The sequence below is a fragment of the Eumetopias jubatus genome, unplaced genomic scaffold (genome assembly GCF_037043125.1).
Source record: "Eumetopias jubatus isolate StellerSeaLion01/CBP00866 unplaced genomic scaffold, mEumJub1_p1.0 scaffold_5, whole genome shotgun sequence".
NCBI classification, from domain to species: domain Eukaryota; kingdom Metazoa; phylum Chordata; class Mammalia; order Carnivora; family Otariidae; genus Eumetopias; species Eumetopias jubatus.
The window spans coordinates 59,668,628-59,695,411 of record NW_028274811.1 but is presented as its reverse complement, the minus strand read 5'-3'; the positions used below and the strand labels follow the sequence as shown (position 1 = coordinate 59,695,411).

Genomic DNA, 26,784 nt, shown 5'->3' with positions numbered 1-26,784 from the left:
TACGTTGGTCCAGCTTGCTTCCACCATTGAAAACGGGAACTAAGGGTTTCTGTGTGGAGAATTTCACACCATTTTCATAGGCATGATTTATTTTACTTTCAGCTCTCCCTGAATAAGTTATTATTGGTGATTCTTAGGCAAGGGGTATGGGGTTATCTAAATTATCCCTATTCTATACACAATTGCATTGAGAAACAGTAAACTTGGTCCAGATTACACAGAAGTGGCCAAACTCTGGTTCAAACTCTGTTCTATCTCCAATGGCAGGCTATCTCTGGACCCCTTCATTTTTTCATATTTCCTTAGAAGTTGTTTCTTTGAGTTTCAGGCCTGACAAGTGACGTAAGGATATACTTCAGAATGGGGTCTCTTGCGTTTGAATTTATCCTCCATCACATGTTAGCTACATGGACTTAACCCTCCAGAGCCTCTGTTTACTTTTCTATAAAATGAAGATTATCTTATTTTTTTTTAAATATTTTATTTATTTGAGAGAGGAAAAGAGAACACAAGTTGGGGGGTGAGGAAGGGCAGAGGGAGAGGGAGAAGCAGATTCCTCCCTGAGCAGGGAGCCCGATATGGGGCTCCATCCCAGGACCCTGAGATCATGACCCGAGCCGAAGGCAGACGCTTAACCAACTTCGCTACCCAGACGCCCCTAAAATGAAGATTCTCTTTCTCCTACAAAGTTATCAGGGACATTAGATAAAATTCCTAGCATGTAATGAATTTAATTGGAGGGCAAGGTGGGTTTGAAAGCATAGACAAAGCCCTTGGGACATCCAGACTGTGGGCAGAAGCAAATGGGCTTCTAGGTGCAGAGGCAGCTTCCAGGAGCCACTGAAAGAATCAGGGCTTTGGGGCAAGTTGCCATTTTTTTTTTGTAGGAGAAGTGCTCTGCTAGGGGATTCTCAGCCTACAGCGAGGGCCTTCGATGAGGCTGCCGCAGGGAGAGAAATAGAAGACAGCTCTATCCCCACACTCCTCAAGGAATGAAGCAGCAGATGCAGCCTTTGGGAGTTAGCCATTTCTCCACCCTCCCGCCTTTCATTTTCTCCTCCTTCCTCTCCCCAAGCCCAACTCCGAAAAGCGCTTCTTCCTCCCACGTCCCTCTGATTTCCCAGCAGTGCCAGCACGCCCTCTAGTGGTATCACAGCAATCTTCTGTGCTTTGTTTTCATTTTTTTTCCTAAAGAAATTCTGAAACTTTGAGCAGATAAAAAAATAAGTTTAGAGTTGCTCAAATTGATTAGGAAGTATGAGAGACCAAATTTTATATCATATAAAACAAGTTTATATTACTTATCTGGTTTATATGAATGCTATGTTGTTTTTTTAAAAAAGTTTGGCTGCTTTTTATGGAGTTTCAACCAGTTCTCTTGGTGCAAAAGGGAACAAAACAAACAAAATCCAGTAACTTCAGATCTAGTCCCAAAGAGTGGCTTTAGCTTCAACTTAAAGTATATTGTAATTACTCAACCATATATGAAAAGGCTGAGATTCAATCTCTGTTTCCTTTTCTCTTTCTTGAACTCTGTCGAAGCCCATTTTCCTACCATCGGCTTTCTCCTCCGCTTGTCCTGGTTCCTGGCTAATTGTAAGATAAGTAAATTACCTAATAACTTTTCAAGACCTAGCTATTTAACACTATTATATAAGAACATATTAGAGTCTTATTTTGGGGAGGATCAGTATGTCATGGTATCCCTCAGATATTTATTAGTAAAAGAGCCATGGGAACAAACTGAATTTTAGGGTCTAATATGTTATTCCAATGATAATATTTCCTGATGGGCTACATTTCAATTTTAGATTTAAAAATTACTTTAGGGGCACCTGGGTGGCTCAGATGGTTGAGCATCTGCCTTCGGCTCAGGTCATGATCCCAGGGTCCTGGCATCGAGCCCCGCGTTGGGCTCCCTGCTCAGTGGGGGGCCTACTTCTCCCCCTTCCTCTGCTTCTCCCCCTGCTCATATTCTGTGTGTGTGTGTGTCTCGAATGAATCAAATAAATAAATAAATAAATTAATTAATTAATTAAATTAAATAAAAATTACCTTAAAGACCAGTCTATAACTTTCCTTTCAGAATCTATGTTCAAAATCCAAAAGTGTTTCTCTTCCCTAAAAAAAGAACATATGAAGGTGATGTTACTGAAATGATTTTCACTCATCTAAGATTTAAAATGTGTCCAGGGGCATCTGGCTGGCTCAGTTAGTAGAATACCTGACTCTGGATCTCGGGGTTGTGAGTTCGTGCCCCACGTTGGGGGTAGAGATTACTTGAAAATAAAATCTTTTTAAAAAAATATGTGCTTCCCTCTTAGATGAACTGTGATACAAATCCCTTGGAAGCTGGACTGGAATATTTTATAAAGCTAAACAAGGTATGTTTATATTCCAAAGTGTTCTTGAAGTAATTCTTAAAATTATGAGGCTGTTTTGTGACAGAGCCATGCTTTAAAATTTAACCAAGTGTGATTATAGGACAAATGAGTTGAACATAAATACTAAGCATTGCTCAGGTGCTTTGTATTGAGCTTTTGTCAAAATTAGGTATCAGTTCAAACTATTGCAGTGTGCTTGTAGATGTAGGATAGCAGAATCCAGCAACTTTAGAGACTAAATCTAAATTCTGGGATAAAAATTACTAAGGAGAAGATGTCAGTAGGCATTCTTATCAATCCTGGTGATTTGTGAAGTCACACGTTAACTCATCAAAAATACAGCATTAATTTTCCCTCCCTGGGTGCTCACAGCATAAAGCAGCCTCCCCTCAGCAGATCTATCCATCTGCTTATTAGGCACTTTTATATGTAAATGCAACATTTCAAATGTGTTCAGCAGAAAATGGGTATTTACTGAGAAGCCAATACAAATATGATAACTGATATTAACAGTCCAAAGGGAATCTCTACATTAGTAGTTCTCAAAGTGTGGGCCTCAGACAGAGCATCAGCATCACCTGGGAGCTTGTGAGAAATGCAAATTCTCAGATCCCCAGACCTGCTAAGTCAGAATCTCTGGGAGTCAGGCCAAGAAACCTGTGTTTTAATTAGCTGCAGGGGATTCTGATGCACCTAGTTTGAGAAGCACCATCCTACATAATTATTGTGGGAAAGCACATTTATCACCACCTAGGTCATCTGTACAAGTCCTAAAGTTATAAATGAAGTGATCCTATTGTTATGGACTGAATCACTGTGTCCCTCGAAAATTCCTATGTTGAAGTCCTAATCCCCATGTGATGCTAGTTGGAGGTGGGGCCTTTGGTAGGTAATCAGGTTTAGGTGAAATCATGAGGGTGGGGTCTCCACGATGGAATTAGTGTTCTCACAAGAACGGGAAGACGCGGGGCTCGCTTTCTGTCCGCATTGTGAGGCCACGGTGATAAAGTAGCTGCGAACCAGAAAGAGAACGCAACGCTCACGGGGGAGCTGAATTGGCCAGCGCCTCGGTCTTTGACTTTCCAGCCCCCAGAATGGTGAGAAATAATTTCCCGTAGTTAAAGCCACCTAGTTTGTGATATTTCGTTACAGCAGCCTGAGCTGACTCAAACACCCACCGAGTAGTGTCTTAGTTACTGGAAAAGAACTTAACAGCGATGCAGTTAGTGGAAATATTGGAGAGGACAACAGCTGTTGCTGTGTGGGATACTTGTTAGAATTCCAGAAATAAACTGTCCTGTTGAGGTGCCAGTAAGCGAAAGTAAAGGCCGTTTTCCCATTCTGTGGAACTATGTGACCACATGCATATGAGTCAGGCTAAGGAAACTTTTTTTTAATGCTCCTGCCTCAAGTTCCCAAATTCTGAGCTAAGCTATTAACATAATCATGTATATTTATAGTATTGGGTTTTAGGAAAGAGAACCTCCTTAAGGGTTTTAAAGGGAATATCTTTCTGTACGTTTTCCCTATGACTTTTATTTTTATGATGTACCATCTGCCTCCAGACCAGAGAAAGCAGGTGCTTGGAATTTGGGCAGACCTTTGCAGCAGATTGCTCCTTCTGATAACAGAAGTCTTGGTTTAGCTGTTTAAAATAAGGATAAAAATGGCCTGAGTCTTGAAAGCACTAAAGTTCTGTTGTTGGTCACCAATAGGTAAATAGATAACTGACTCTCTTGCTTCACAGTGTTTGGGTATTATTGTTTGGGGAGAAGGCATAGATAAATGAGCTCTTTGTGTTGAAATTGGGTTTTTGAAACTCCCTTTATGATTATAAGCAGGTGTGGATTGTGTATTTATTAGTTCCTTTAAATTATTTAACCAAAGCCCAGCTCAGAACTAAGCTGTTTAACAGATAATGATTTTGGTTTATGGTATGCTTTTTATGATTTCTGGATTGTTGGTTCTCATTTTGGTGTCACAGAGTTTATTTCTAATGCTGTCATGGGGTGAGGGTCCATGCAGCCCAAGGACCTGGACCTGAGCTAGTCTCTTTCAATTATGTGGACTCGGGTGGTTCGTGGTTACCCTAGTGACACTAGCCAATTTCCAGGACTGGCGACTAGGTTGAATCCACGTCGTCCAGATCCAATACAGTGGTTTCACAAAAACTTCACCTTTGTTTTGTAGCAGTCTATAATATGAAACAGGCTTCTGAAAAGCTAACATTGTAAGCTAACCTGTGTAACTTAATAATTCCATTCTGTGCCTAAAAACAAAAATGTTACCAATCTGGCTTCATGCTACATTATAAAGAATATATAATGCGAGTTCAAATTGCTTTGGAAAGTTCATGATCTATGAAAACTGAAGCAGTAGCTAAGACAGAGGAATGTTGATATTCCATAAAGATACCAATAAAAACAAAATTTAAGAAAATCCTAGTGTTTTACAATTGTTTAAAATCTTTTCTTTCATTCCCTTTGAAGCAAATGTATAGAATTCCCTGCTTGGCCCTTAAGTGTTTATAAGCCATAATAGGAAGAAAATTACTGTAGGACACAGGCTGTGTGGGAGCAAGGAGGGCCCCCGGAGATGGCTCAGTACCACCTCGTTTGAGGGAGAGGAAACAGAAGCACAGAGAGGTGAAGTGACCTCTGACCTCACCGTAGAGCTTTCTCACCTACCACTTTCCCCAACAAGGTCCTTTCCCATCCTAGGCTAATCAGCCTTGAATAATTGCCCAGCCATGTTTTTCTGGCAACATAATCCTAAAATATGCATGCATTACATTTTATTGATTAATGCCTCCCACGGTCATGTTTTTGTTGTAACTGATTTCGTATTTTATTGTAGGATCTGTGTAGCCCCTTTAGCCACACTCAGAAGGAAAATGGGTGGCTGAGGAGATGGGCCATCAGGCGTCTTTAGAGAGAACTGTGTTCTTGTCAAAACCGGTAGGAGAGTAAGGGAAAAAAAAATGGAGTATTGAGAAATCTTAGATGGCCAAGGAAGACAGTGCGTGGTACTTGCCGGCCTTACTTCTGAGAGTCGTTTAAGCTACAGCCTTCCGGTGGCGTGGGCTAGGAGCATTCTTCTTCCTGGTCAACATTGAGGAAGTACTATTTATTAAACACCTGGCGAGACCGCAGGTCTAACAGTTTCTGAAGACCTAAATCCTGATGGCTCTCCAATCTCAGGAGGCTTGAAATGAATGGTATTTCAGGAACTAAAACTGTAGGACACATTGTTAATATTCTGAAACCATCAGTGGGCTCCAGCAGGGTCGTGTAGCCATACACAACAGTGCCATCTTGTGGAGAGTGAGCACAGAGCCTGGGAAGGAACCATTAACCAGAGCTGTGATACTGGCAAAAAGAATTGAATAGATATTTTGAAATCTCCTCAACTAAAATCCCTTTACCTGAAACAACTTATATCATCATTATTAATGGTATTGTAATTCCAAAAGAAGCTATTTCTTCAGAAAAATTAGTGGTTCTCGTTTTTGTTTTTTTTAGTTAGAAATAAAGGGCATTAACCACGAGCAAAAGTCAGCTGCCTTAGGATGGAATCATACGTAGTATTGGAATTTTCCTCTTGGAAATACTGAATCTTTGTTCATTTAGCGAGAACCTCAGCCAAGATTCAGAGACTGAAGTACAAATATAACATGTTTGAGCAGATTAGGAGAATTTTTAAAAGATATCCTCCATCCCCAGTTTCGTTTTTTCCCTCACTTACTGTATCATAGGCTTCTAACCAGTAGAAACAGAATAAAGTCATGATAACTGATGTGGGAAACAAAGGCAAAAGAAAAATGATTAAATTTCCGTACTATCTACAACCCATTGACAAGTCCGTGGAACAGGCAGAGTGACCTTCCTCTAGGGACTCAGCTGCCTCGATGTTAATTCTTTGCTAAGGGCAAAAGCCAATCTTAGCCCAACCTCCAGGACCCTGTAAGTCTACTTTAACATATAAAAATCCCTTTGGAAACTTCCTTTATCTTTACCCCCCAAGATACATGTTGGCAATCATCCCCCAAGCAAATGACCCACTGATATATCTCATGACTGAGGTTTTTTTTTTTTTTTTTAAGATTTTGTTTATCCATTTGACAGCACAAGCAGGGGTAGTGGCAGGCAGAGGGAGAAGCAGGCTCCCCACGGAGCAAGGAGCTCGATGCGGGGCTCAATCCCAGGACCCCGGGATCATGACCCGAGCCAAAGGCAGATGCCTAACCTACTCAGCCACCTGGGCACCCCTCATGATTGAGTTTTTACTAAACAGTAATAAATGACCTTTTCCCAACAATAGCTAACCCCCTCAAGGGCCTGGAAACCTTGCTTCCAAAATTCCTTAGAGACATATGCTATCCCTAACCCCCTCCCAACTTGAAAGTATATAAAACATTTTTTTTTAAAGATTTTATTTATTTGAGAAAGAGCATGAGAGGAAGGAGGGTCAGAGGGAGAAGTAGACTCCCCACAGAGCTGGGAGCCTGACTCGGGACTCGATCCCAGGACTCCAGGGTCATGACCTGAGCCGAAGGCAGTTGCTTAACCAACTGAGCCACCCAGGTGCCCTCCCAACTTGAAAGTATATAATGGGCCACTCCTCATGACCCCAGCACAGCTCTTTCTGCCTACGGGTTCTGTCCCTGTGCTTTAATAAAACCACCTTTTTGCACCAAACACGTCTCAAGAATTCTTTCCTGGCTGTCAGCTTTGAACCCTAACATCTTTTCCTACATCAGTAACCGCAAGGTAGAAGTCAGTGTTCATAGAAAATACAGCATTTCTCTTTGAGGAAAAATTATTTGAAGCATAACTAGTAAGCAAAACAAAAAGAGGCAAAGCATCACCAGGCTTACTACATTCTTACAATTCAATAAGTGTTAACATTATTAAAACATCAAAGTGGAAATAAATCACTGTTCACAAACAAGTTAGAAAGGAATTTCTAATGCATGGTGTAAGTACCCAACTCTGGGGAAATTTTAGGTATTATGGTAATAGGGATTGAGGCAGAAAATTTTCAGTGACTCTCAGTCTTGGCTGTACGTTAGAATCATCTGGAGTATGTCTTTTAAATCATGTAATGCTTAAATCTGAGGTTCATGCTGCAACCCAGATCAATTTAAAAATCTCTCGAGGTAGCGATTCAGGCATCAGTGTTTTGTTTTGTTGTGTTTTTAATTCCCTAGGTAATTCTAAAGAAGCTTGAGGGTGACTGTGCTAGACCAATGCTTTTCAGTGGGCTGTATATTATTACCATCATGGAGAACTTAAAAATTACCCTACCTCCAGTGGTTCTCAAGTGTGGTTCACAGACTACCAGCACCCGTGTTACCTAGGGATTGGTTAGAAATGCACGTCATTGAGTACCATCCCCAAATCAGAAACTCTGGCGATGGGGCCCAATAACCCGTTTTAAGAAGCCCTCCAGGTGGTTCTGATGCTCGCTCAAGTTTGAGAACACTGACCTACCCCCAAACCATTTGGATTAACTCTGGGGGTAGGGTCTGTGTTTCTTGGTTTTATTATACAGTGAAGATTGACAACCACTCTCTCAGTTCTTTAGCCCCTTACTCCTGCTGTGCTCTGGTCAGTAAACAGGAGAATGGCAAGACAGCTGGATTGGTCAGAGGAAGGCGCTATAGAATCTGTAGTGAATTGGAAGTAAGTAAATCTGTGCCATCCTCTGGCTAGGGTGCAGTTAATATATCCTGCCGCAAATCTATGTAGCTCTCTTGTGCATGTGCATTTTTTTGTTTTTTATTTTTGTTTTTTTTTAGTTGAGCAGTAAATGATTTTTTTAAAAGGTCACCAAATTCTAGCTGCATGGCCTTGGGAGAGCCATTTAATTTCATTTTGCTCCTGAGACTGCTAGTCTATAAAATGAGGGCTCCCTTATAAGTCTAAAAACCTATGAAGTACCACCTAGCAGAGTAGTTGAAGACTCTGGTATGGTGTCCATATGAACTGTGACATTTAATTAAGCCATCCTTATTCCCCTACTCATTTCCATCGCTAAATGATAAAGGAAAAACCAAAGGAAAGAAAAAAAGAAGTAAAACCTAGGCTGAGAGAGTTTATCATTCATGAAACATTTGCCAAGAGTGTATTAAACTAACAGCCATTGAATCAGTATCCTCCTATACATCCAATTTCTGATAGGAAACAATACTCTGTTTCCACCCTAAAAGCTTAAATGTGCTGTTCAGCTGCCTGCTTTAAAATCTGCAAGTCTATGGAAACCCTCATCTAGGAATAAATTGAAGTAATTCTTTAGATTGCTTTTATTAATTACTTTTTAACAGCTTAATTAAACATGCAATAAATGGACATAGTGAAAGTGTGCCATTTGCTAAGTTTTAATGCAAGTATACACGTGTGAAACCCTGACCACTGAGGGCGGTGAACCCGTCCCACACCCCCGGAAGTTGTTTCAGGCCTCTTTGCAGTCCCTACCTCCCAACCCTCCCTACACCCCCACCTACTCCCCAAGGAACTTTTTGTCATGATACACCACTTTGCGTTCTCTGGAGTCTTACGTGAATGGAATCCTACAATATTTACTTTGGTTTTGGTCTTCATTCTTTCACTCTGGCACAATTAGTTTTTTTTTTTTTTTAATTTTTTTTCTGGCACAATTAGTTTGAGCCTCATCTGTATTATATGTATCAATAATTCCTTCCTTTTACTACTAAGTAGGTTTCCATTGTGTGTATTAGTACAGTTTGTTTACACACTCGATGAACTTTGGGGTTATTTCCAGCTTAGCACTTTTCTCTTGGGTAATTAGGAGTGTAATGGCTGAATAAAGTGGCAGATGTTATGTCAACATTTTAAGGAACTGTTGCACAAAGTGGTGTACCATTTTATATTTAATATTCCCACCAGCAGTCCATTCGAGTTTCAGTTCCTCCACCATATCCTCACCAAACACTTGTCATGGTTAGTCTTCTTAACTTCCCGTACTCGTTGAGATAAGTAGATGGGTCCCATGGATTTGATTTCCTCAATGACTTGATTTTGAAAATCTTTTTATGTGCCTGTCCACCATTCCTGTTTCTTCCTTTGTGAAGTGTCTGGTCAGGTCTCTTATTTTTCATAGGGTTGTTTTTTTTGAAAATTCCTAATGTATCCTAGGTACAAGTCCTTTATTAGACACATACTTTGCAAATATTTTTTCCTAGTCTGTCTTATCATCTAATAGTGGCTTTCAAAGAACGGAAGTTTTTAATTTTTCAATTTTTAAAGTTATAATAAACTTGTTCTTATGGATTATGTTTTTGATGTTGTATTAAGAAATCTTTGCCTAACCCAGTCATAAAATTTTTTGCTGTTTTTCTCCTAGAGGTCTTACCAACTTTTTATGATTAGGCCTATTATATATTTTTAGTTAATTTTTGTATCTAGTTCTAGACGGGCATTGAAGTTATTTTTTAGCATATAGACATGGAGTTTCTAGTACCATTTGTTGAAAAGAATGCACATTCTGAACTGCATCACCTATGTACCTTTGTCAAATTTAAAGTCCATATGTGTTGAGGACAATTTCTGGACTCTCTTATTGGACTCTGTTGACTTATAGGTTTTTCTTGTTTCCAATAGCATATTGTATTGATTACTGTAGCTTGAATCAGGTTGTGGTAGCCTTGCAATTGTGTTCTTTTTAGGTTGTTTTAGTTTTCTGAGGTCCTTTGAATTTCCACAAATTTTAGCATCAGCTTGTCAATTTATCAAAAACAAAAAAATCCTGCTGGAATTTTGACTGGAATTGCATTGCATCCGTAGGTCAGTTCAAGTCTTCCAACTCATGAACAAGCTATATCTCTCCCTTTACTTTGGTAATTTTTAATTTCAAAAATATTTTGTAGTTTGCAGACTTTGCATATCTTTTTAAAGGTTTATCCTTAAATATTTCATATTGATAACTCTTTACATGGTAATTTTAATTTTCAGTATACTGCTAATATAAAGAAAACAGTTGGTTTTTATATATTGATCTTGTACTCTGCAACTTCACTAAACTCAGTAGAAGTTCTAGTACTTTTTTGTATTTTTTGTAGACCCCATTGTATTTTCTACATGGACAGTCATGCTGTGTACAAATAGTTTTTGTCTTTGCTAATTTAGATGCCTTTTTTTTTTCTTGCATTACCTTACTGACTAATACCTCCACTGGTTGAACTTTGAACGGTTAAATAGAATTGTTACTTGTTCCTGATCTTAGGTGGAAAGCCTTGAGTCTTTCATTATTGAATATGATGTTAGTTGTAGGTTTTTCATAGATGCTCTTTATCAGGTTGAGGGCATTCCTTTCTTTTTTTTATTCTGAATTACTGTGTTGCTAGAACATCATTATAACATATATCAAAATATGCATAAAGTAGTAGAAAATAATATAACAAACATCCGAGTCCCCAATAACTTATTAAATCTTTATAATATTTCTGGGATTTGGGGTTTTAATAAGTGGGGTATCTTATTAGGTCCATAATGCCAAAGAAAACAGTTTTATCTTTTCTCACTGAATTTTATAATCAGTTTAAAATGTAGAATCCAATTCACAGTACAGAAAAGTATTCCAATTATTTCTTTACATAACATATTTATATATATCATAATATTAAAAGAAATACTAATCTAGAAAGTTTGAGTATAAAAATGATCAGTAATAACCAGTATTTAGTTTTATCACTTATTAATATTTTTGTGTTTGTTTTGATTATTTTTTTGATTTAAATGTTAACATATTACAGATAATACTAAATTTTTATTTCACTTTATTCTCACTGCTTCCCTTCCCTATTCCAAGTTCCTTTTTTTTTTTTTTTAATTTTTTTGTAAGTAAGCCCTATACCCAGTGTGGGTCTGGAACCCATGACCCCACGATCAGGAGTCACCATGCTCCACCAAGTGAGCCACCCAGGTGGAGGGCATTCCTTTCTATTCCTAGTGCTAAAAGTTTTGTTTTTAATCAGGACATGAAATTTTGGCAAATGTTTTTCTGCATCTATGGACATAATCATATGGTTTTTATTTTTTACTTTGTCAAGTGATGAATTACATTTATGAATACTCAAACATTAACCCAACTTTTCATTTTTTAAAAATTTTTAAAAAAGATTTTATCTTTTGACAGAGACAGCGAGAGAGGGAACACAAGCAGGGGAGTGGGAGAGGGAGAAGCAGGCTTCCTGCAGAGCAGGGAGCCCGATGCGGGGCTTGATCCCAGGACCCTGGGATCATGACCTGAGCCGAAGGCAGATGCTTAATGACTGAGTTTCGTCCATCTCACTGAATTGAATCTAAAAGTATCTAGGGAAAACAATAGAAAAAAATCCTGTGAATTTTTTGAAGACCCCAGCAAGAAAGATCTTGGATCCCCTGCTGAAGCCTCCTTTCTTTCTTTCCTTTCTTTTCTTTCTTTTTTCTTTTTTTTTCTTTTCTTTCTTTTCTTTCTTTTCTTTCTTTCTTTCTTCTTTTTTTTTTTAAAGATTTATTTATTAGAGAGAAAATGAGCACAAGTGGGAGGGGCAGAGGGAGAGGAAGAGAGAATCCCAAGCAGACTCCATGCCAAGTGCAGAGCCTGATGCAGGACTAGATTCCATGACCCATGAGATCACGATCTGAGCCGAAACCAAGAGTTGGATGCTCAACCGACTGAGCCATCCAGGCACCCCCTGAAGCCTCATTTATTTACGGTTTTCCTGCTTCCTTTAATAATTATTTACTTTGCATTTAGGCTTGAGTGCTATACTTAAAACACCAAATGGGCAATTGTTCTTCACTCTAGTCTAGAAGTGAAAACTATTATGAAAAGTCTATATCATAATTATTGGTAATGCATTTAAACATAAAGTACATCTACCAAAGCCACAGGTCCATTCCAGTCCATGGTTTTCCTTTGGATTATTAGACTCAAAAGATGAAAATATTCTCATTAAAATTGAATCTAGTAAAAGTCATAACGTACATGTAATGGAGGCTATTTTAGTTTTGAAAAATCTAGTTTGGTTTGAATGCTAACTAACCCAATTCTTGGCCTGGCTTAGAAAGAATATTTTAAATATTTTCTCCAGGTTTCTGTTCATCCCCTGCTTTCTTTTAGTTAAGAGGGTCGCTTTTCTAGTTTTATTAAAGACTTTTTTGAGAAAGAATACTTAACTGATGAGTGATTTTGGTTAGAAAATGTTAGGTGAATTTTCTTTTACATTGCTGAGAGCAGAGAATGAAAACCGTGTAGGTGGGAGTATTGGTTTCTAGCCAATAATAACAGACTTAAGTTGCTACACTAATAATTTAACATTTTGCTAATAAAGAGATATTGAAATTGTAGTCATTATAAACATATGTGGAATGTTAGTGGAAAAGGAAGGGAGAGTTGAGAAGCCTGAGTTCAAAGTTTGGTGCTAAACTCACTTCATCACCCCAGGCGAGACCCTTAAGCTTCCTGCCTGCTTAAAAGCTGTGATCCTAATGATGTGAAGTTGAAATGAATGGTGGTCTACTCTGCCTGGATGGGGTGGTGGGTCACTTGATTCACCCATAGATGAATGAACCCCTGTATGGCTTTATCAGTTTGAGTGTGAGACAAGCATGGACGTGCCTGATATTCATCAACTGAAGAAAGTTAAGATTTACACACACTGCAGCTTAGTAATGGCCACATGCTTGACAGAGGCATTCCTATCAGGCCTGTTTTTAAATTATCTCTGAGTCCCATTTAAAATAAGAAATGATTTGGGGCACCTGGGTGGCTCCATTGGTTAAGCATCCGACTCTTGATTTCGGCTCAGGTCATCATCCTCAGGGTTGTGAGATCGAGCCCTGCACTGGGCTCTGCACTCAGTGGGGAGTCGGCTTGAGACTCTATCTCCAATCTTCCTCTGCCTCCCACTGCACGCTCTCTCTCAAATCTTTAAAAAAATTAAAGATAAGAAACGTTTCAGTAAAGTACCGGGGGGACAAGTGGCAGAAGTGTGTCACCTGGATTTCCATCTCCACTCTGCCACTTACAGTGATAGGCGTCTAGCTGGTCTGTCCAGCTCTCCCCACACCTGTCAGCACAGGAACACGATTCTCCCACTGGTGCTGTACCTGGTTTCTAAGGGGACTTTCCTGGGATCCAGGATGTTACACTGATTGTCTTATTTATGTCTTTGGAAACTTTTGATAATTAGGTTAAAAGGCTTTTGGACAATTAAATGAAACTGATGATTTCCTTGAATTTTCTGATAGGTTTTGATTCCAAATAAATGGTATAGAAAGGTCCCGAACTAGGTTTTTATAATGTCCCTCCTGGTCTGTGAGAACCCACTGCCCTGACTCTCCGTATCAGTGGATACTGATACTGATACTGTACTTTACCACTACTTCTGTTAAATTCAACTTTAGCTACACATCTGCAAACTCTCCATGGACCTAAGAACCACAACCAAAAATATACCGGTTTAATTTATTTCATTCCCATGTGCTTTGGGGTAATAGAGTAGCTTCCCCTGCCAAGATTTGTTTGTTTAGAGAGAGGGGGAGAAAGAATAAGGGGAGAGGGAGAATCCCAAGCACACCCCCCCACCAAGTGGGGAGCCCAACATGGGGCTTGATCCCACGACCCCAAGATCACGATCTGAGCTAAAGCCAAGAGTCGGAGACTCAACCAACTGAGCCACCCAGGTGCTTTTAATAGAACTAATAAGATGAGTAATTATATTTCACGTAAAATCTTAATTTATCATCTTTGTGGATGTTATATTTAGAATATATTACAGATAGCTATTTTAATGACTCTTACTGCTTTTTAAAATTAATAAAAAACATAAGCCAAGGGCGCCTGGGTGGCTCAGTTGGTTAAGCGACTGCCTTCGGCTCAGGTCATGATCCTGGAGTCCCGGGATCGAGTCCCGCATCGGGCTCCCTGCTCAGCAGGGAGTCTGCTTCTCCCTCTGACCCTCTTCCCTCTCATGCTCTCTGTCTCTCATTCTCTCTCTCTCAAATAAATAAATAAAAATCTTTAAAATAAATAAAAGCTTATCTTAAAAAAAAAAAGAACATAAGCCAAGACTATTTTTGAGCTATAGTCTCAGTGCCCCAGAAATGTATGTTTCTCAAATATATTAACAGCTATTATACAGTTAATTTGACAGTGACTCATTAAATATATTTCCGTTCACAGGTCATCCTGATAGCACCAATTTTAATCACAGCACTTCAGACATATTTTTCTTCTCTCATTCATAATTAAAATCTATGTAATAGAGTAAAATCTACAATCTTGGAAGAAAAACCAAGTAAAGGAGAATGCAATGGCATTGCCCCACTTTAAGTCTTTCCATGTCAGGCACAAGGTTAGCTTGGGAAGGGAGAATGGTCTCCAGGGGCGACTGTTATTACCTTTTAATGGTGTTTTAAGTATGTGTTCCTAACTTTTAATTAGGTTTTTGTTGTTGTTAGTCTATTTTCATTCATGTCTGAGGGCAATATTGCTAACCAGATCACTTCCTAATTCAGGGATATGCAGATACAGATGTCAGATTTTATTAATAGTAACTTTCAGAGTGTTTTCAAATCCTCTTTTGTAGTACAAAAATACTGTGCAGTGAACATCATTCAAAACAGTCTCAGGACCCAGAAATAATTTAAAAGAACCGTTCCGTAGAGTATTTACATAAGCTATGCCCTCCAATGATAGACTCTAGGTATAGTCACTTTAAAAAATGTACAGATAAAATCTAAAGGTGGTGACTTGGTCTCCATGTAACTAAGCCTCGGGAAAGACCCTTAACTTGGTTGGGGCTTTCTCTTCCATAAAGTGGGCATAGAATTACTTCTCTCCTAGCAATGTCATGAGGATTAAAGGAGGTCATGAATGTTTATCCCTCAGCAGAGTGTTGGGCACATAGCAAGTGCCTCATAGATTGTAAATAGTACTTCATATTTATTTTCCCTGAATTTATTAATTTTTCTCTTCTAAAGGAAGTTTTCTGAGGTCCTCCCCCACTTTTCCTATTCCTTGTGATTTGCTGACATCTTATGCTCCTGCTTAGACTTGGGTTAAATTGTGGTTTTGGCAAAGGTGGAGTTAGCCGCCCCCGCCCCCCTTCTAGCACATCTAGTCCCTCTTACTCCACCACACATGCTTGGGTAGCTCTTGTCTAGCATCCCAAAGGGACCCAGTTCGTTCGTTCGTTCTTTTTTTTTTAATGGGTGAAAAAACTTACATTTAGCCAGATGGACTCATTTTAGATGATCCCAATTTTGTTGGCAACATCCAAAGCATCATAGTCAGGAGCCAATTGAACATATGCCTTCTATCAGGCCTGACCAGGGCATTGACCTTGGTCACATCAGTGTCCTAGAGCTTCTTCACAGCCTGTTTGATCTGGTGCTTATTGTTCTAGACATCTACAGTGAACACAAGTGTGCTGTCTTCTGTTTTCTTCATGGCTGACTCGTGGGCAGGGGGAACTTGATGGCATCATGGTCAAGCTGGTTTCTTCTGGAGGGATCCATTTCTTTCTTTCTTTTTAATTTTAAGATGTATTTATTAGAACAAGCAAGCGAGTGTGAGTGAGCGGTGGGGGGAGGGGCAGAGAGCGAGGGAGAGAGAAAGGGAATCCCAAGCCAACTCTGAGAAGAGCATGGATGGAGCCTGACATGGGGCTCGAACTCAGGACCCTGAGATCATGACCCCAGCCGAAATCAAGAGTTGGATGCTCAGCCAACTGTGCCACCCAGGCGCCCCATGAAGGGACCCATTTCTGAAAGCTTTGGCTGTGGCCAGCTTTTGCCACAGGTGTAGCAGACATTGGCCTAAGTGGTTCAGGACTGGGTATGTTGTGATGTGGAGGGAAGGAGTCACATCTCCTCAGGGGCCTCCTAGAAGCCACAAGAACATACTCTGTCTCTGAATGCCTCTTGCCAAACACAGTTCCTGAACACAGCAGGGGCATAACAACAGTTGAGTAAATAATTGAAAGAAAACTCTCTAATACGGACTCAGGAAGACCCAAAACCTTCAAGATCTAAATGACTCCCTAACAGGGAAGATCAGATTCCATTACAGGAGATAAGGAAACTACTTAGGATCTCCTGGCACTCCCCAAATCACACAAACTAGCCCACTGGCTGCTCAGTATTGTTGTAAGATGCTTTTCCACACGAAGTGTAAGACTTTTTTTTTTCATTTTTACATTGATTTCTACATAGACAAGAACTCCAAAGAGCATCCCTTGTCACCATTTATCCACGATATCAAGTTGTCTTTTAAAAAGATAGAAAAATTTGTTCTTAAAGTTCTTTCTGTATTTAGAAATGTTTTAACTATAATGAACTTTGGTTTTGTTATTAGAACTGGTTCCGAACTCAGGTATGGCTGCTTGCCACTGGAAAGTCAATACTAGAGAGAGAAGAGGTGGTGGGAAATGAAGGTGCCTGCTTTCTTTAGGACTAACGTCCCAAAGCCCATCTTCCTGTGTTGGCAAAGGCAGAGGGTTTAAAGGGGAAAGTGAGGGACTTGGGTGGGGACAAGGGAAGCGGGTGCCCAGGTGGTTAGTTGTACATTGACATGACCCTGAACAGACTTGCTGGCATCAGCGGTAGCTGTTTACGAATGTGGTCAGGTCTTCTGGGAAAGTCTGGTCCTTCCCTCCTCAAGGCCAGTGGTCTGCAGATCTCAAGAAAAGTCGTTAGTAAGGCTACAGACTAAGGGACTTAAGTTGGCAAGCGAGGAGTGCATAAGCTTGAAGCCAGTTAACCCTTGAGACCTGTTGGAATGCTGTGACAGTTTCTTAAGACTTCTGTTATGAATTTATTCTACATACGAATTCAAATGAATCAGGTTTTTCTGTGGGTTGGTGGTTTTGTTTTTTTCCCCAGCAGTCCTGTCTTAAATAACATCGGGTCCAGCTGTCTTTGAATTTTTATTTGGCTTCATAATAAAGTTTTATAGTTGGTTCTCACCATCTGGATTACACTGGGGAAGGTAATCGGACTTTCATTTTACAATTATTTTAATCTTGGCCAATGGAAATCTTTCAGTTTCCTGTGAGGGTCAGCAATTTCAAGTTGCAATATCTATAGAAATCATACTTCACATAGAAGGTCCGAACCATAGAAGAGTGAACTGGGAGGTGTCAGGTAGAGGGTATGTGAGGACCCTTCCCACCGTTTCACTGAGAGGTTAAGGGGACTTACTGCACCCAACCCTAAATGTTTTGTGTGCAGAAGGAGCTGTGTAAATCCTAAATGTTGGTGGCAGAGGACATTTTTGGCATGAGATACTGTTTCCTTTCTTCTTTGGCCAATGAGGAAATTAAAGTTGCCTTTCTTCTTTCAGGAGAACTCTTTTGAGAATTTCCCCCCTCACACTGTAACCTCTAATTAAATCTCCTTTGTAGAGATGTAATTTGTATATCAAAGATCCCCCATTTCCCCGGTAAGATCAGAGATGCTTGTTTGGCTCCCTTATGTAGAAGCCTTAGGCCACACCCCTCCGGGGTCAGCCTTCTCTCCTTCCACTCTGACTGCGCTTGGCCTCTGACTAGTTTCTCACACTTACCCCATGTCCTTGGCATGCTGGTTAGGTAGAACTCTTTCTCCTTTATTAGCTAAGTGTCTCCCCTGAGGAGTCCTCACTCACCTGTTTGTTGTAGGTGAAGACTAATAAATATAGCAGTCCTGAAGTTTGCATGATTCCTACTTTTAAAAAAAAAAAAAACAAAAAACATAAGCATGGACTCAAGGTTATCCCTAGAGCAATGTCACTCTCCCTTGTGTTACATTGGGAATAACCCTGAGTGTGCCCAGGGGAACATATTAGGAAGAGGAACGTCATCCATCATGTGTTGGATAGAAGGAGGAAAAACAAGGTTGAAAAGCGTAGTGTTAGAGGATAAGTTCTTTGATCAAAATGTACAGCTAACTTTGTAACCCACACAGGGCCTAGCATGATGTCTCACACATAGAACAGTTAATACATTCCTGAATGAACTGAGTGCAGTCCAACAGTTGACACATTTCTTGGATCACTATTCTAAAGAAGGAAAAAAAAGTGGAATATTTCGGGGGTGTTTTGACATCACATTTCAAAACCATGAATTTCCTTCTTGAAAGAGGCTTACTCTAGGTAGAAATTGAGTAGTACTTTGGTCACTACCATCCAGGAATGCTGTCCAGAGCCATTAGATCCAAGGGTCGCTTTCATAATCCACCATCGCAATAGCATGCCTTCTGTTTTTCTGCCTAGGTGGTTCTGGTAAAATTGTTATCACAAGTTATTACCCTTAAGTCTAACCTATTCTGAAGGAAAAGGTGGCTGATACTGTCATTTGAGGACTAAGAAATATTTGTCTAGATGTTTGATCCAGTCTGTATTTTTTTTTTTGATGTGTAATTGGCGAGAAAATCGCAAAGACAAATTTAAATGCTTGCATTTCTAACCTTGTCACGGTGTCTGAGCATTCATTCATCATCATTATCTTGGATTCCTGCAGCCAGCAGACTTCATAGGAAAGCAAGCACTGAAACAGATTAAAGCCAAGGGGCTGAAACGGAGACTGGTCTGCCTCACCTTGGCAACGGACGATGTTGATCCGGAGGGAAATGAAAGCATCTGGTATGATGGCAAGGTGAGTGCTGAGGACCTCATGGCCAGGGGCCACTGCAGCTTTTTTCCTTGTCTCTGTTTCCTTATAGAGTGTTTTTTAGGTTTGGTTTTGTTTTGTTTTTTGCTATTTATTTATCTATTGGTTGGGTGATACACTTTGATTTCTGAGCTGACATTCAAGAAACAGAAATCAGTTAACTGAAAGGAAAATTTTCTAAAACATCAACTTCTCTATGCTTTGATTAAAGAAAGTAAAACAAAGGACTTACAATGGACAATGAGGAAGGTAAAATTTAGAGGCTCAAATGATCTACTTGCTCACCAAGTCCCTATCTTTGAATGTAAGAGATGGATTTTATAAAAAAAAAAAAAATTCTGGCATTTTAGTTTAGCTTCTAAGGGATCTTAGAGAAGGAAGTAATTCTAACCTTAGCACACCTGCAGAAAAAAAATTCCAAGTGAAAATCTCCATGACAACAGAGGGTAGAGCCTTAGAAAGTAAAGTGAAAGGTAGAAACCATTTAGTTCTTCAGAAAAGGTAAATGTGCCTTCTTCCCATTTGGGAATGTTTATTCTGTTGACATTCAGTAAAACCAGATAATTTACCAGTAGAACTTCATGTCTTTGACTTTTTACAACTCTTTGTAAGACCAAGTTTGGTTTATGATTTTGCTGCGTTTTGGGTGGGGTTAGCAGGCAGATGGGGTACTCTCCCCTTAGACTAGGGGGTGAACACATGGCTATCAAGGCTCATTGCAACAGTTGTTCCCTGTTGAACAAGGTCTGCTTGGCCAATACCCAAAGACTCAGAGATTTGGGTCCATGGTTTTTTTCTCATGCCTCCTTGATCCTTGTTTTCATTTCCCTGTTCTCTTCAGTAAGAAAAAGAGCACTGGAGGGGGAGAAAGCCAGTGGCATCAAATCTCAGTCTCTGGATTACTAAAGAAATGGCCATGTGGGCTGAGGCATGGATCCATTTGATGTACAACTAACATGTACACAGTTTCTACTACGTGCTGGATAATTCTTATGCACTCATTTAATTTTACAACACCCCTCCCAGGTAGGTATGGTCATCCCATTTTAGAGATGAGGCTTGGGGGTTCAGAGAAGTGAAGTAACTTGCTTGAGGTTGCACAGCTAGTGATGGACAGAACCAATTTCTGACCCGGGTATAGGTGGACTTTGCATTGCTTACCCTGCCTTCTAAGCCACGCTGAATACTCCAGTTTGCTGTCCTCTCTGTCTCTGCTCATGTCCCACTGTATTCTCTTCAGCACTTAAAGACCCACAGTTGTCCTACGTCCCAGAAGCAGGTGGATATTATTAGACCCTATGAAGCTAAGAGACTCTTCTCAGATTTCGAGCTCTTTCTTAAACACTTTACCCTTAATTGTGCTGAGTTCATTCTCTCTGAGCCTCTTACCTCACTGTCTCGTCCTCTCGGTTCTAAATGTCTGGTTCAGACCTCTTTTCTTAATAGGCTTTTCCTCACACTTCACATTTGCCCACGATTGCCAGTGATAATCACCTCTGCCATTAGCTAGCTGCTTCGCTTGACCTGATCTTAGCCTCTCTGGGCCTCCATTTTCTCATCTACAAAATGATGAGATCATGTCTTAGGTTCTTTGCACCTCTAATTAACTTTTTCCCTAGTCATCAAATTTCCCCCACCTCCTCTTTCTTCTGTTTCTCATTTTTTCACTTGTTCTCAGCTAGCTTTCTAATACAGTCCACACCAGCCCCTGCACTGGCTTTCTGTTTTGGCCATGGAATGACTGATGATGCTGTTGTGTTCTTTCTTTTTTCTTTCTTTTCTTTCTTTCTTTCTTTTTTTTTTTATTTTTTGAGAGAGAGAGAATGAGAGTGTGCAAGGCAGGGGGAAAGGAGCAGGCAGGGTCAGAGGGAGAGAGAGAATCCCCAAACAGACTTCCCTCTGAGTGTGGAGCCTGACACAGGGCTCAATCTCAAGACCCCGAGTCACAACCTGAGCCGAAATCAAGAGTCCAACGCTTAACCAACTGAGCCACGCAGGCGCCCCTATGCTATCATGTTCTGTATGCAAACCCACACCAACCCTGATGAACACAGTATAAACCTGACACCCAAATTCAAGTTTAAAATCCTGGAAACCTGTATCTTAAACTTACACAACATTACATGTCAACTATATCTCAAAGCTGGGAGGGTTGAGCTGAAAACCCGAGTTCCATTTTTGAATTTTATTTCCTTTTCTGTATCAGTGTGCTGACTTTACCTGCTATATTTTTCATCTTTCCTCCCAGATACCATCTGCTTACAGAGCTGTTAATCCAGTTGTAGTTGGCTTTAAAAATAACCCTTGAATTTCCTGATACCTGCTTGTCTGCTCTTTGATGCTCAGTAGGGTCACCTTCTCACCATGCAAATGAATCTTCTGGATCCTCTTTATACTCTGGAATGATAGGAAATAGTTTTTGCTCCTATTTCCTGACTTCGGTGGGACTTGTACTGCCCCTGGTATTTGGTATTCTATTCTTGCAAATATTCTCACTGCCAGGGATAAGGTATGAATTTATAAGGTACAAATTTGTTATGCAACAGATCTGTCTACGTGGTAGAGATACGCTAGGCACTGGGGACGTGGCAGTGAACAAAACAGATGAGCTTCTGTGCCTCCATGGATCTGATATTCCAGGGGAGAGAGAGCTAGCCAGTGAACATACTCACTAAATGGCACTTCTGAGGGCGCTGAGTGCCCTGAGGAAAAGGAAAGTCCGATTGAGAGATGGGCAGTGAAGCTAGGAGGGATTATGATTTTAAATATGGCTTAATTTTTAAAAATCAAGGCATAAGGGTGGGTATGAAAAGGGCTCTGTTATAAAAGCAGCTTTGTTGGGAAGTTTTATTTTTTTATTTTCTTTTTAAAAAAGATTTTATTTATTAGACAGCATGAACAGGAAGGGCAGAGGGAGAGGGAGAGAGAGAGATCTCAAGCAGACTCCATGCTGAGCGTGGAGCTCGACAGGGAGCTTGACCCTATGACCCTGAGATCATGACCTGAGCCGAAACCAAAAGTCGGATGCTTAACCGACTGTACCATCCAGGCACCCCTGTTGGGAAGTTTTCAAGAAGGTGTTTTGTATAAAGGATGTAGGCAACTAATGTAAGTAGTTTCACTAATCTTAGCAACTGGTTAAAGCGATTGTCTCTTCAGCAACTGCAGACTTGTATAGTAATGAGATTCTTTATGCATTAGGATGAATGTTGTCCTTCCCAGTTAAGTAATCCTGTTTTTTTCTTCCCAATTATGTTGCCATTGCTAAATATTTTTCTGAAAATAGCTGGAAGAGTCCATTTGTAAGGCATCCAAAAGAATTAGTCTCATCACTTATCTTAGTCATGTTATTTTTTTAATTAAAAAAATTTTTTTTAAAGATTTTATTTTTAAGTAATCTCTATACCCAGCATGGGGCTTGAACTTAGAACCCCGAGATCAAGAGTTGCATGCTCTACCCACTGAGCCAGTCAGGTGCCCCAGTCATAGGTTAATTTTGACCAGAATCTTGATTATGGCCATGTGTATTTTATTCATCAAGCTTGATTAAAAATATTTTATAGTTACCAAAAAAAGATGTTTTGTAGAAATGAAGTTTGGAGAGTTGAGAAAGCAGTCTTTTTTTATTATTTAAAAACAAAGGCACAGGGCGCCTGGGCGGCTCAGTTGGTTAAGCGACTGCCTTCGGCTCAGGTCATGATCCTGGAGTCCCGGGATCGAGTCCCGCATCGGGCTCCCTGCTCAGCGGGGAGTCTGCTTCTCCCTCTGACCCTCTTCCCTCTCGTGCTTTCTCTCTCTCATTCTCTCTCAAATAAATAAATAAAATCTTTAAAAAATAAAAATAAAAACAAAGGCACAGGACGACAGCCAAAGAAATACAATGTATCATCCAACTTAAATTACATCCTCTCCTTCAAAGGCCATCTACCCTGTTAGCTCCCCTAAGTCAGAGGGGTCTTGAATTTTCACAGAGAGGAACAAGAAAAGGCTAAACATAAATGAGGATTGCTTATATTGGTAAAAGGAAAGTCAGTGTTTAACAATATGAAAACCTGCCAGGCAGAGGGTGGGCACAGGTTGTTTTTATGATTCACAGAGCAAAAAGAAGGAATGGATTTAATTGAATCTGGAAGATTTTAAGGTGGAATGATATAAAATTGTTGCTAGGGAAAACCTTTCCTTAGAAATTTAGAAATAAGACAGGGCGCCTGGGTGGCTCAGTCGTTAAGCGTCTGCCTTCGGCTCAGGTCACGATCCCAGGGTCCTGGGATCGAGCCCCGCATCAGGCTCCCTGCTCAGCGGGAAGCCTGCTTCTCCCTCTCCCACTCCCCCTGCTTGTGTTCCCTCTCTCGCTGTCTCTCTCTCTGTCAAAAAAAAATAAAATCTTTAAAAAAAAAAAAAGAAATTTAGTAATAAGAAACAAGGAAAGTCAGGACTTCTAAAATACTCTGGGCTACTCAGCACTGGATTAGAGAGAAATTAAAGGAGAGGGTGCCTGGGTGGCTCAGTTGGTTAAGCGACTGCCTTCGGCTCAGGTCATGATCCTGGAGTCCCAGGATCAAGTCCCGCGTCGGGCTCCCTGCTCAGCGGGGAGTCTGCTTCTCCCTCTGACCCTCTTCCCTCTTGTGCTCTCTCTTATTCTCTCTCTCTCAAATAAATAAATAAAATCTTTTAAAAAAAATTAGAGGAGAAACGAAAGTAATCTAGCAGAAAGCAACACATTCAACAAGTACATTAAAAATAGCACTCGGACAATAAATATGCTATTTCTTTACATTACTCATGCAGCAGTAACTGCAAGATGAATAACTGCTGGGATTTTAAGAGATGGGAAGGCCTGGGGAAGTGGTTCACACAATCTCTCAAGAGGGATGGTAGGTTTTTGACCCAGTGAGTTAGGGGATTTAGCCAAGAGCCTTGCTGTGGCCTCTTGCCCAAGCAAATCAGGTTACCTCTCCTGTGACCTCAGGTTCACAGACTAGGGAGTGAAACCAAGGTTACCAAGAAAGTCTTCCAAAAGCTGTGATTAAAACTCCAACCTTCCCGACCCAAATCCCTGCCTTATATTACTTAACAATGATCTAAAGGAAAAAAAACCATTTTAGGGGCACCAGAGTGGCTCAGGTGGTTAAGCGTCTGCCTTCATTCAGTTCAGGTCGTGATCCCAGAATCCCCGGATTCATCCCAGTGTCGGACTCCCTGCTCAGCGGGGAACCTGCTTCTCTCCCTCTCCCTCTGCTGCCCCTGCTTGTGCACTCTCTCCTTCTCTCTCTCTCAAATAAATAAAATCTTTAAAAAAAAAAGAAAAAAGAAGGAAAAACCATTTTAAAGCATATGCATTCTCTCAGCAACACCTTGGCAGTTAATAATCTGCCAAAGAAGCTTTTACTAATGAATACATTCATGTTTTTTATTCTTTTAATCAGCCAGTTCTCCCCATAATCAGTTCAGAAATGATACAGAGAGCTTCTGATTTGGGGTTTCAACGAGATAATTACAAACTGGGGCTATAGAGCCAAGAGTCTGTATTTAATGTCATAAATGTGTCGGCATCTTAAAGATGAAAAATGTTGTAATAAGACTGTTGACTGTAGTGGACTCTTTGCTGAGGCAGCTGAAGGATCAGCAGGCTGGTTCCCGGCCATGAATATTTTTGAGCACCAGCTACAAGTGCTTTGCTGTGCGAAACAGTAAGGCTGTAAGGATTAGTGCAATGTTGTGGAGCCAGGAGAAGCCATTCTGAGTAGGGCTATATATCATATTTTGCTTTTGTTGTCTTCCTTTTACAATTTTTAAATATGGTGTTTTAACCTGACATTTTCTTTCTTTCTTTTTTTTTTTTTTAAAGATTTTATTTATTTATTTGACAGAGACACAGTGAGAGAGGGAACACAAGCAGGGGGAGTGGAAGAGGGAGAAGCAGGGAGCCCAGTGCGGGGCTCAATCCCAGGACCCCGGGATCATGACCTGAGCCGAAGGCAGGTGCTTAATGACTGAGCCACCCAGGCGCCCTAACCTGACATTTTCTATCACCTTTTTTTTTTCCATTTTACTGTTTCTCTTTCATCTTTTCCTATAGATCTGGTTTCGACTCATCCTCTTTTTTTTTTTTTTTTTAAGATTTTATTTATTTATTCATGAAAGACAGAAAGAGAGAGAGAAGCAGAGGGAGAAGTAGCCTCCCAAGGAGAAGGGAGCCCGACGCGGGACTCGATCCCAGGACCCTTCCTCTTATCTTTATAACAAGCCTGATTAGATTATTATTGTTATTATTTATTTATTTATTTATTTTTTGCAGAGTGAAGCCTTTGTTTTCATCTCCTGGGTTTTGTTTCTTTGCTCAGTACTTTTCTCTGGTTTGCCATCCCGTGTGACTCCATTTTATCCTTCCTAATGTTGATTGCTCATGCCTGACTCCATGTCCCTGCTCATCGTGGAAAGTTTCCTCCTCCTTTTCCACCTACTTGATTCCACCCCCCTTCCAAATGGAGAACAAATCCTGTTTGATGATGGTTACTTCCTTGGCTTCTCGGTTCTGTTTTCTTGTACCTCTATGTTAATTCCTCAACGAGGCTGGAAGCTCCTGAGGGTGGGAACCAAACCTCATTCATGCTCTAGAATGCCCAGCAAAATGTTTTGTACATGGTAGATCTAGGGAGGGTGAAGCAAATGTTTGCTTCACATTGACTATTGATAGATCAGTAGTTTAATTCAGCACTCTTTAGGCAAGCCATGTCCTCAATCCAAACAGGAACAGTTGACTACATTTGCAGTTGGATTTTTAGAATTTTTTCCCCCTTGTACTTATTATTGCCATGCTAGTTGGATGATGGAAGAGAAGTCTTTTCTAAAGTTTAAAATGAAAACATTTGAGTCTTCCTCCTATCAGATCTCTTGGCATGAAAGTGAGCCAAATAGTGCCAGCTATTAAAAAAAACTAGGTGTGATTTAAAACTGAGAAGTTCGAGGCTGTTGATAGGTATTTTGAGAATTATTTTTCATAATTTGCAAGCCTACTCTTCTCAAAAGTAAAGTTTTCTTCCTAGTGTTAGCCCCACAGACAGTAATCCCTAAGACTTTCAGGTTGTAAGTTGAACCTACCTAAATCTGGAGAGAAGGAGCACAAAATTGTGGCCAAGGTGCTGAGGATTGATGGCTCTTGTTTTTCAGGTGGTTGGCAACACGACATCTGGAAGCTACAGTTACAGCATCCAGAAGAGTCTGGCATTTGCCTATGTCCCTGTAGAGCTAAGTAAAGTAGGACAACAGGTGGAAGTTGAGCTATTGGGCAAAAATTACCTGGCAAGCGTCATACAGGAACCCTTGGTGTTGACGGAACCAACCAGAAACCGGCTTCAGAAGAAAAGTGGAAAACATGAAATTTGAAAAACACCTTCAGCAGGCAACTGAATTATGTTAGCTCTGTGACTCTGCCAAACATCATAACTGATCTTTGGGAGAATACAAGAAACCAAGAATTCAGTTCAAAATCCTCAAAATCTAGATTTATGATCTTAATAAAACCTTTCTCAATTCTTTCCTCAGCAAGAGAGAATAATGGATTAGTGATTTACGTTGTTCTTTCAAACGAAGACTTTTGAAATGCATGTTTTTATTAACCTATATGGTTTGTAAAACTCAGCAAAACATTTAGGTGTTCACTAATATACAATCACTATTATAACTGAATTAGAGGACATTGTATAATTTTAGGAATATATGCTTATGGTTTTTGTACCTGAA

At 40.2% G+C, this 26,784-nt stretch overlaps 1 protein-coding gene across 1 annotated transcript in view; it reads left to right on the top strand.

The window, feature by feature from the left end:
• The window catches only part of DMGDH (dimethylglycine dehydrogenase), a 64,770-nt gene extending 38,343 nt beyond the window's left edge, over nucleotides 1–26,427 (top strand). The window contains exons 14-16 of the mRNA XM_028114484.2: nucleotides 2,325–2,384; nucleotides 18,892–19,026; nucleotides 26,212–26,427. Of these exons, the coding sequence (XP_027970285.1) occupies nucleotides 2,325–2,384; nucleotides 18,892–19,026; nucleotides 26,212–26,427 (411 nt within the window). The remainder of the gene's footprint in view (nucleotides 1–2,324; nucleotides 2,385–18,891; nucleotides 19,027–26,211) is intronic.
• Nucleotides 26,428–26,784: the final 357 nt, after the last annotated feature.